General features: G+C 58.2%; 3 protein-coding genes across 4 annotated transcripts in view; 2 read left to right on the forward strand and 1 right to left on the reverse strand.

The window, feature by feature from the left end:
• LOC103622351 (endothelin B receptor) overlaps positions 1–7,209 on the forward strand; it is a 10,309-nt gene extending 3,100 nt beyond the window's left edge. For both annotated transcript variants that reach the window (XM_017741421.1, XM_008641279.2), the window contains exons 2-8: positions 915–1,427; positions 2,174–2,286; positions 2,719–2,923; positions 3,719–3,868; positions 4,532–4,665; positions 5,250–5,358; positions 5,976–7,209. In XM_017741421.1, coding sequence (XP_017596910.1) covers positions 915–1,427; positions 2,174–2,286; positions 2,719–2,923; positions 3,719–3,868; positions 4,532–4,665; positions 5,250–5,358; positions 5,976–6,125 — 1,374 coding nt within the window. In that variant the 3' untranslated portion in view covers positions 6,126–7,209. The remainder of the gene's footprint in view (positions 1–914; positions 1,428–2,173; positions 2,287–2,718; positions 2,924–3,718; positions 3,869–4,531; positions 4,666–5,249; positions 5,359–5,975) is intronic.
• The window catches only part of VAMP7 (vesicle associated membrane protein 7), a 38,051-nt gene that overhangs the window by 13,503 nt on the left and 14,142 nt on the right, over positions 1–10,406 (forward strand). The window contains exon 2 of the mRNA XM_017741443.1: positions 2,064–2,069. The gene's annotated coding sequence lies outside the window, so the exon portion shown is untranslated. The remainder of the gene's footprint in view (positions 1–2,063; positions 2,070–10,406) is intronic.
• On the reverse strand, positions 7,165–10,298 carry LOC103622359 (DNA-directed RNA polymerases I and III subunit RPAC2). The gene is made up of 5 exons (XM_008641291.2): positions 10,278–10,298; positions 9,471–9,568; positions 8,442–8,518; positions 8,038–8,120; positions 7,165–7,462 (listed from the first exon to the last, which is right to left on the reverse strand). The coding sequence occupies exons 1-5, from the start codon at positions 10,296–10,298 to the stop codon at positions 7,415–7,417; spliced, it is 327 nt and encodes a 108-aa protein (XP_008639513.1). The 3' UTR covers positions 7,165–7,414.

A 10,406-nucleotide genomic window follows, 5' to 3' on the forward strand; every position in this document is an offset into this window, starting at 1 on the left:
AAAGGGTGGTCAGGGTTTGGCAGGGGCTGCCCAAGGAGGTTTGGAGTGCCCATCCCTGGAGGTGTCCAAGGAGGTGGCACTCAGAGCTCTGGGCTGGTGACAAGGTGGGCATCGGGCACAGCTTGGACTCGATGATCCTGGAAGGCTTTTCCAATGTTAATGATTCTGGGATTCTGAGATTCTAAGTGAGGAGAGGGATGGGCAGAGGAGGAGATTGGGATTGACCACAGGAGCAGGAGGTGCAGTCACCGTCCAGCACTCTCTGAGCACAGGCAGGTGCCCTCAGGGGCAGGGCCTGTCAGAGGCACAAGGGGCTGTTTGTTCTCCTTCCAGTTTGTTCCACTGAGCTGTTTAAATTTAGCAGCACTAATTCCCCCCTCAGGGTCAGCAGCTCTGACCTGCTGGGATCCGATCTGGCATCGTTTCTGTGTGCTGGGATGATGGAGCTCTCCAGCAACTCAGAAATAGAATTGAACCATAACACAGAGTACCCCAGGTTGGAAGGGACCCACAGGGATCATCCAGCCCAGGTCCTGGCCCTGCCCAGACACCCCAACAACCCCACCCTGGGCATCCCTGGCAGCGCTGTCCAAACGCTCCTGGAGCTCTGGCAGCCTCGGGGCCGTGCCCATTCCCTGGGGAGCCTGGGCAGTGCCCAGCAGCCTCTGGGGACGAACCTTTTACGTCATCCAACCTAACCCTGCCCTGGCCCAGCTCCAGCCGTTCCCTGGGGCCTGTCCCTGCTCACAGGGAGCAGAGATCGGAGCTGCCCCTCAGGAGGAGGTTCCAGGCCCCAGCGAGGTCTGCCCTCAGCCTCCTCCTTTCCCAGCTGAACAACTTTTCTACTCTCTGATTTCCCATCCCTCCTTCTCTGCTAAACAATGTCTCTCCCTGCTCCCTTTCTCCCCTGGCAGATCCCTGCAAGGCCCCAGGGACATTCCACAAGCACCATGAGGACTCCTGCCCCCCGCTGCTCAGCGGGACCAATCCCAGCTCCCACCGCTCTGGCCGTTTTCCTCATCTGCCTCTTCTCGGGGACACACAGCCAGACCCCACGGGCCTTCCAGGAGAGCCCCGTGCCCCTGGAGGTGCTCAGCCAGGAGCAGGCCTACAGCCTGGTCCAGCCCGGCCTCTTCCGGAGCGTCCCGCTGTCCAACCTCTCGGAGAGCAGCCCCGGCAGCGTCCCCTCGGAGCCGCCGCTGCTGCCCGTGTGCACCAAGCCCGCGGACATCCGCCACGTCTTCAAGTACATCAACACCATCGTGTCCTGCACCATCTTCGTCGTGGGCATCATCGGCAACTCCACGCTGCTGCGCATCATCTACAAGAACAAGTGCATGAGGAACGGGCCCAACGTCCTCATTGCCAGCCTGGCGCTGGGCGACCTGCTCTACATCCTCATCGCGCTGCCCATCAACGTCTACAAGGTGGGGTCCGCGTGGCACGGCTGGGGTGGGGCTCTTGGATGAGCTGTGGCCACCCCTGGATCCCTGGAAGTGTCTGAGGCCGGGCTGGATGGGGGTGGGAGCAGCCTGGGACAGTGGAAGGTGTCCCTGTGAAACCCCTCTGGCATTCCATGATTTGCGCTGCTGCTGAGGCTGAAGGAAAGAGCTGGAAAGGTTCTGGGGTAACCCCAGGAAGGGCCCCAGGGGTCAGGGGACAGAAAGGGACAGAATTCAGGCTCATTCTTGTCCTCATGAATGAGTGGCCTGGATCTCTCCAGCCTTCAGGACATGTTGTCCCCACTTCTGCTTGTCACAGCTGAACGTGGGGCTGCAGAGCCTGGGCTCTGTCAGGAACTTGAGCGTGCTCAGGGGTCAGGGTCTGGAAAAGGCTCAGGACACACGGCTTTGGGGCTGTCCAGGCTGGATTTTGGCTGTGTCAGAGCATGACTTTCATTCTCCCTTTGAAAACAACCCAAAGTAGCCCCGTGTGGAGTTTAGGACTCAGATCCATTCCAAACCCCCCAGGGTCTGGAGTCAGGAGCTGGTGTCTGGACCATCCTTCATCTCTGTGTCCAGTCAGGGAAACCAAAGTTTCCCAGTGCCAACAAACCACGGGAGAGCGCCCACGGCATCTTCCCAGTGGTGGGAACCTCTGAGAGCTCCCCCTGCTCTCCGTGGGCTCCCCACACATTCCCAAAGCAGCCTGGTAACCTGTGGTTCCTCCCCAGCTCCTGGCCAAGGACTGGCCCTTCGGAGTGCAGGTCTGCAAGCTGGTGCCCTTCATCCAGAAAGCCTCCGTGGGCATCACGGTGCTCAGCCTCTGTGCCCTCAGCATCGACAGGTGAGACACGACAGCCACGCCTGCCCTGCCCAGCCTGCCTCGTCCCTTTGCTGCCACCCAAGGCAGAGCCAGGAGCGCGTTGCCAGGCCAGTGCCAAGATGGGGACAGGCTGCTCTCGTGTGGAGCTGAAATCCAGCAGGAGCTCTCTGGTGACAGAGTAGAAATCCTGCTGGGAAAGGCTGAGGGAGGATAGTGGTGTGGGTGGGGTGCTGGGAAGGGTGGCAAGGCTGGCCAAGGACAGCCCCCATCCCATCCCATCCCATCCCTCCCATCCCATCCATCCATCCAGCTCCTGCTTCCCTTTCCACTCAAGAAGGTCCAGAGGTGAAGGAGGAAGGTGTGAGGGAAAGGACCTTTGGGGACAGCGCTAATCTGCTCCTTCTCCTCCCCTCCCCTGGCTGCTCTTCCCGTCCCATTCCCACCCTTGGGCAGGTACCGAGCAGTGGCGTCCTGGAGCCGGATCCAGGGCATTGGGATCCCCATGTGGAAGGCCGTGGAGGTGCTGCTGATCTGGGCAGTGGCCATCGTGCTGGCAGTGCCCGAGGCCATCGCCTTCGACATGGTGGAGCTGAGCTACTGGGAGCAGCACCTGTGGGTGTGCATGCTGGCCTCGGAGCAGAAATCCCGCTTCATGAGGGTACGTGTGCATCCCAGTCCCAACCCCAACCCCAACCCCAATCCTGCTTCATGAGGGTATGTGCCCTTCCCAATCCCGCTCCATGAGGGTACATGCACATCCCACCCCACAGCCATGCAGGGAACAGGGATCCCACCAGCTGGGGATCGTCCCTGCTTGGTTACAGGGATAAATCCTTCTGGAGAGGGCTCTGGCCTCGGGAGAGCAGAGTCAGGCCAAGCCCAGCATTGTGGTGACGCGGGGCGGAGTTGTGCGGAACGTGGGGCCAGAGAACAGGAAACTCTGCCATGCTCCACCACCCACCTCAGCTCATGAGGCATCTCAGGAGGCTTCAGAACCTCCCACGCTGTCTCAGCAGGCCAAAGAGCGGCACCTTTTACTGGGGTGTCAATTTTCATTGTGAGCAAGGGAGTGAAGACCTTTATCCGTCGGGATTATCCCACTGTGCCAAACCAAGGAGCTCCTCCAAGAGTGATGACGGGACAGAGGTTCCGTGGGCACAGTGGTGCTTGGGCAAAGGTTGAACTGGATGGTCTTGGAGGTCTTTTCCAGCCTTGATGATTCCATGATTGTGTAATCCTGTAATTTTATAATTCTCTATAAACCAGCCTTTACATCTTTAGGTCAGACCCGTGCACCGGCCTTGGGGGAGGACAATCCCCAGAGCTCTTAGGGCAGGAGTGTGACACTGCCACACATCCTGAGTGTCTGTACAGGCAGCACCAGCCCCAGCTCATGCCCCGGTTCCCCCTCATGCCCTTTCCCCCTTTCCAGCTGCTCTCCCTTTCCCTGCAGTTCTACCGGGATGTGAAGGACTGGTGGCTTTTTGGCTTCTATTTCTGCCTGCCCTTGGTGTGCACAGGCATCTTCTACACCCTCATGTCCTGCGAGATGCTGAGCAAGAGGAATGGGATGAGGATCGCTCTGAACGACCACATGAAACGGGTGAGAGAACCAGGGAGGAATCCCGGGATTCCCAAGGAGGAGGGAGAGCTGCTGGAGGGGGGTCACTGCCATCCCTGGGAAGGACGAGCTGGCAAAGCCTCACAGCGGATCTTGGCATGTTGGTGCAGGGATTAAACCAGGGAGAAGGGCCTTCAGCTCCGTGATCTCCAGCCTTGGGGATGACCCCAAACCCTTCTGGCCACAGCCCAGCTCTGTTAAAGCTCTCCTGGTCATTATGTCTGCCCACACCAAACTGGACCGAAGGCTGGATGTGCCAAATCCCAGACAAGGGGCGCAGGGAAGAGTTCATTGTCCCCTCCCACGCTTTGGGAATGATTCCCTGAGGAACAGCAGCCGCTTGCCTCCGTGACAGTGCAAGGGGCGGAGGGAGGAGGCCCCATGTCCCAGGGAACACCGTCCCAGCCGAGCCCCCAGCAGCGATGGTGGGGAGGGGTCCGGCCCACGTGGAGCTGCTGCTGCCCTTTCCCTCTCTGCAGCCTGGACCCGATGATGCCGGGCTCCAGGAGCAACCCGGGCTGGTGGAAGATGTCCCTGCCTGTGGCGGGAGGAGATGAGCTTTGAGGTCCCTTCCAACCCAAACCATGATTCCATGATTTGGGACCTGCTCCCCAGTGCTCATCTTCCCCCTCCCCTGTCTGGCAGCGCCGGGAGGTGGCCAAGACTGTGTTCTGCCTGGTGGTGATCTTCGCGCTCTGCTGGCTGCCCCTGCACCTCAGCCGCATCCTCAAGAAGACCATCTACGACCAGATGGACCCCAACCGCTGCGAGCTGCTCAGGTAGAGGCCCCACAGCTGGCACCGGCCTGGGGGAGCCCCAGTGGGACCAGCACAGGCTCTGCTGGGCTCAGAGCAGGTGGGGGAGCCGCCTTCCAACTCCTGCTTTCAGTAATTCCTCATCCAGACGGCGTCGCCCTCCTGACGGGCACAGAGAGGGTGGGGGGACATGAGAAGGGTTAAATTGAAGTTTGGAATGTCTCTGTGAAGCCGGAGGTTCAGGAGGTCTCCTGGGCACAGGAACACTCCCAGCAGGGCTGAGGGCTCCACACTTTGTGCCAGGAGGGAGGTGTCGATCTCCCTCCCCTCCCACGTTTCCAGCCAAAATCCAGCCCAGGCCAGGGGCTGCTGCTGTGCTGGGGTTTGGGAACATCGGGAGCACCAGGAGAAATCAGTGTTCTTGGCTTCCTCAGGGAATGCTCCTCACAAGGAAAAGTGGTTTTTCTTAGGCAAGGATGGATTTGTGCTCAGCTCTGCTCTCAGTCACTGCTCCTCCACAGACGCAGAATCCCAGGCCAGGCAGCTTGGAAATTCCCTCTGTTCTCTGTGAACTTCTCACACATCTGTTTTCTCCCTTCCCACCTCAGTTTCCTCCTGGTGATGGATTATTTCGGGATCAACATGGCCTCCCTCAACTCCTGCATCAACCCCGTGGCTCTGTACTTCGTCAGCCGGAAATTCAAGAACTGCTTCCAGGTAGGAATGACCCCTCCAGAGCTCCTGGCTGTGGTCACCAGGCCCAGGGGGACAAGCTGATCTTATTCCTCATCCCAAATTTTCCCCCTGTTAGGTACCTCTCTTCCCAGCTCCGAGTACACGAGAGCTCAGTGCCCTGCTAGGGGGAGGCTTTTGCCAGAGCAGGATTTAGGACAAGCCAAAAACTCCCTGTCATTCTGGAACAGGAACATCCCCACAAAGCATCAGACCAGGGGCTGCTCCAAACTTTGAGCCCAAGATGTTGGTAGATAATTTCCAGGAGTAGTGAAGCCCTGAGAAAGAAGGGAAGGAGATGGGATGGTTTGGGATGGGATGGAGTGGGAGTTGAGCCCAGCTAAGCACCACCTGTATTTTCTGTCCCCCAATGATGAGAACACACAACTACAAAAAATGCCCCAAATTTCAGTATCCTCATTTCCCATCCACACCAGCCCTACCCTGGAAAACCCGCACCCAGCAGAGCTGCAGGCCAGCAAGGCTCAGCAATTCCCAGCCTGGCACTGTGCGGGGACAGCTGCCGGCACGAATTTGGGAATATTTCCTCCTCTTTCCCCGTATCCCACACGTGTGACCTCTCCCCCCTCGTGTCTCCCCAGTCGTGCCTGTGCTGCTGGTGCCAGCGGCCGGCCCTGAGCATCACCCCCACCGATGAGAAGGGATCTGTCGGGAAGTGGAAAGCCACGGGCCAGGAGCTGGGGCTGGACCGGAGCAGCTCCCGCCTGAGCAACAAGTACAGCTCTTCCTAAACCCCTGTCGCTGTGGAGGACAAGGCACAGGGCCAGGACAGCAGGACCCCTCCGATCCCACCCCAGGCTTTTCCTGGCTGGGCCTGAATCAGCTTTGCCTTCGTGTCCTAACCCACCTGGAAGGAGCTGGAGCATTTCCCCGGGCCCAGCTCCGACCCCAGCCCCTGATCCCAGCGACTGCCTCTGCAGGAGAGGGAAGGGGATTCAGATCCTCACAGGATTCTTCATTTCCTTGCAGGAAAACCAAGGGACTTCTGGCCATTTGCCTCGGGGTGGAAGGTGGGGATGTGTGTGGGAAGGGAAGGAAGGCTGGTGTGGTCACTTCGAGATGGGTGTGGGGTGAGGAGGAGAGGGAGAGCGACAATTCCCAGCTGTAAAAGCCAACCAAAGCTTGGATAAATCCCTGTGAGGGACAGAGACGTGCTCGTGGTCACGGGGAGGTGGGAAAGGCAGTGGAGAAGGTCCAATCTCAGCTGGGAGAGCCACTAGATCCAACCAAAATATGAGAAAGAGCTTCCTCAGATTTATTATTGGCAATAATTCATTCCCCAGGTGATTTTCCAGCAATTTTCAAGGCCAGGTTGGACAAAGCTTGGAGCAACCTGGGATAGTGGAAGGTGTCCCTGCCCACGGCAAGGGTGCCGTGAGAGGGAGTGAAGGTCCCTCCCAACCCAAACCAGTCTGTGATTCCAATCCATGTGATTCCATGTGACTGTGAATCCATGTGGTTCCATTCCAACAGTCATTCTTGCCAAAACTTTCAGAAAAACTACAGAAAAAGTTGTATTTACCAAGTTTTTGATCATTTTTTGTTGGTTTTTCCGGCTCTCTTTTCCCTCTCTTTTCCTTCTTTCCCCCTCCTACCTTGTCATGGAAAAAAATGGAGAGAGGAAAAGGGGAGAAGAGACAAGACCTGCAATTAAAACATTTTCCAGGTGTTGGGGTGGATTTTTTAGCTTAACTTTCACTGAAATGTAAATGTTTTGCAAATAAATCATAAAGACAAATGGGTTTCAAGGAAAACAGAGACTGAGGAATATCAAGACCAGCCCATTTTCCATAAATTTCCCAATCTGTGGAGCAATCTGTGTCCATGTTCTATGACCTTCCATCCCTGTGCTGAGCAGGACACAGTGTCAGCTCTGCAGCATCTAAATTAATAAACTTTATTATTAAAGAAAATACATTTTGCATCGAAGTCATAAAAAAAAACCAACCAAAAAAAAATCTTCCCTTGGACACAGGGAATTCAACACACAGAGGTTACACATCCATGGACATCCCAAAGGCTACTGCATCTCCTCCTCCTTCTGTGCCCTGAACTCCTTCATGCTCCTCTGAAACAAGAGCGAAGGACAAATGTCACCAACATGTCCCTGAGTGACTTGTGGAGCACAGAGCCACCCCCTTGCTGTGCTGGGACTCCTCTGCCCGGAGCCTGGGAAGCTCTGCCAGAGCTCCAGGTGCCTTTGGAAGTGACTGGGGGAAAGGGAGCCAGGCCACGCCATGGATCAGGCAGAGCCTGTCCCAAAAAACTCCCAGGTTCTCCTGCCAAAGGTGTCTCCAACAGAGGCTCAGCCTCCCCTCTCTGCGATCAAGGGCCAGAACAGACCAGGAGCTCCCCAGGAATGGCCCAAGGGCCAGAACAGACCCAGAGCCCCCCAGGAATGGCCCAAGGGCCAGAACAGACCCAGAGCCCCCCCAGGAATGGCCCAAGGGCCAGAACAGACCCAGAGCTCCCCAGGAATGGCCCAAGGGCCAGAACAGACCCAGAGCTCCCCAGGAATGGCTCAAGTCCCAGAACAGACCCGGAGCCCCCCAGGAATGGCCCAAGGGCCAGAACAGACCCAGAGCCCCCCCAGGAATGGCCCAAGGGCCAGAACAGACCCAGAGCTCCCCAGGAATGTCTCACCTCAAAGGTGTTGAGCACGTGTTGGCAAACTCCCATCAGGTCGTTCAGCCCTTTCCTGAACGGCTCCACAGCAGGAAGGGTCCCTTTGGGAAAAGGCAGGAAAAGATGGATTAGGGACATGGGAGGCAGCTTCCCAAGGGCAGTCCTCACCTCCCCAGGTGTGTGCCACCTCCCCAGCCCCACAGCTCGGGGTGCCAGGGCTGCTCCCAGCCAGCCCAGGTGCCTGGAGGCAGAGCTGCTGGAGCAGAATTCTGTGAGCAGCCTGTGAGGCTCAGCACAGGGGCTCAGCACTGCAGTGCCTGGCAGAGGGCAGGGGAAAGGGCTCTTCTTTATTTAATGGACTCCTGGTAGGAAGCTGGCCTGAGAACAGGGCCCCAGACATGGAGGGACAGCCCCAGCCTCACCTCTGGTCTGGATCCTGAAGTTGATCTTGCTTTCTGAGGGGTGGGTGATGCAGTAGCCACAGAACTCCACGTCAGGGCTGTGGGAGGGCAGAGAGGAGAGGGAGCAGTGAAACCCAGGCAATCCACGGCACATCCCGGGGAAGTCAGAGGCTTGGGGCACCCCACACCTGCTGGGGCTCTGGATATTTCTAGAATGACTGAGGGGAGAGATGTGCTGAGGGGAAACTCCCTGTGTGACCTTATTCCCTCACACCCATCTCGCCTGAACTGAGCTGGAGCTCTGCAGGGCAAAGACACAGCTGGCACCATGCTGGCACCACAGCAGAGCAGTGCCAGCCCTGCAGATCCAAACGTGGGATCCTGGGTGCTTGGGGTTCTCCCTGTAACCCAACCTGCTGCTGCTCTGCTGGGTGGAAGAGGCTGAGTGGTCCAGGGCACTGGAGGAGTTCCCAAGGCGTTGCAGGGCCTCTCCCTCCAGCTGAGCTGGGTGCTGGAGCTTTGGCCCCCAGCAGGAAGAGCCCCTGCCCTGGCCAGCAGCTTCTTTTGTGTTGTCACAGTGATTTATCAGAGGGACCTTAAAGCCCATCTCATTCCACCCCTGCCATGGGCAGGGACACCTTCCACTGTCCCAGGCTGCTCCAAGCCCCGTCCAACCCGGCCAGGGACACTGCCAGGGATGGGGAATCCACAGCAAGTGGAGTCCATGACCCAGTTACTCCTCCAGCAGCTCAGGAAGGACTGAAAGCCCTGGGCTGAGCTTAACTGGGGCTCCTGGGCAGGGGAGGGTGTGGGTGGAGGCTCAGGAGAGGCTGGTCAGGCCCTTTAGGAGCTGCTGGTGCTCTCAAGGTCCTGACACAGCACAGAGAAAAGGAGGAGCAGCAGGTGGGTTCCATGTCTGACACAAAGGCTCGAAGGGCGTGCACAGAGGGGATTTGGGGTCGTCTGCCTCATCCCAGCGACAGCTGAGGCGTGGATCAGGAAGGAGAAGGTCAGAGCAGGGCATGGAGGTCCCTCAGAGGCCACACTCACTTCTTCATGACCATGTAGCGCAGGGAGTTGCCCAGGGTGTGATCCTCGTCGTGCAGCACAAACGTGACACAATTCCCGTCCGTCCCATCCGCCTGGATCTGTCACCAGTGGGAAGAGAAGAGGAGCTGTAACCTCCCTGGAGTCAGGGACACCTGAAGGGTGAGGATCTGCTCCTGTGCTCAGCTTCCCAGAGTAACTGGGAAGTCTGGCTGAGCCACCTCTGGGGCTGCTGTGGGACCAAAACACCTTCAGACAAGAGGGAAAGCTCCAGAATTCCACCTAGTTTTAAACCAGCTTAGTCCTGACCTCCACCTGCTGGTGCTCCCCACAGGATGACCTCGAAACCCTGAACTCCATTAAACTGAGCTAAAAGGTTCCTTGCTGTCCTCAGCCTCATTCCCTGCAGACCACGGACACCGTGGCCACTCCATGCCAGGGAAAGCCCCGCGGTGTCCCGGGGTGGGCTGGGGGTGACACCTGAGGGGTTTAGATGCAGCAACGGAGGGAAAGCCCGGTGGGATGGAGCACCAGGGTGGGAGCACAGGGATCCGGGCTGTTTCCCACTGCCGGCATGAGGCACCAGCCCCGGGATGTGGCCAAGGGCGACCTGCAGAGCGGGGTGTCCCTTGGAGCCATCCCGACTCGGTTTGTGCTGATGCTGATGCCGATGCCACCCCACCCCGCGGGACGGTGCCCTACCGCTAAGTCAGGCTTGGGAGTGACGGAATCACGGAATCATTTAGGTTGGAAAAGCCCCCCAAGACCACCGAGTCCAACCATTCCCCAGCACTACCGGGCCACCCTAACCCCTGTCCCCAGGCGCCACATCCACGCGGCTTTTAAACCCCTCCAGGGGTGGGCACTCCGCCCCTGCCCCGGGCAGCTGTGCCAGGGCTGGACAGCCCTTTCCACGAAGGAATTTCCCCTGATACCCCC

Source organism: Corvus brachyrhynchos, unplaced genomic scaffold (assembly GCF_000691975.1).
Source record: "Corvus brachyrhynchos isolate BGI_N302 unplaced genomic scaffold, ASM69197v1 scaffold351, whole genome shotgun sequence".
NCBI lineage: Eukaryota > Metazoa > Chordata > Aves > Passeriformes > Corvidae > Corvus > Corvus brachyrhynchos.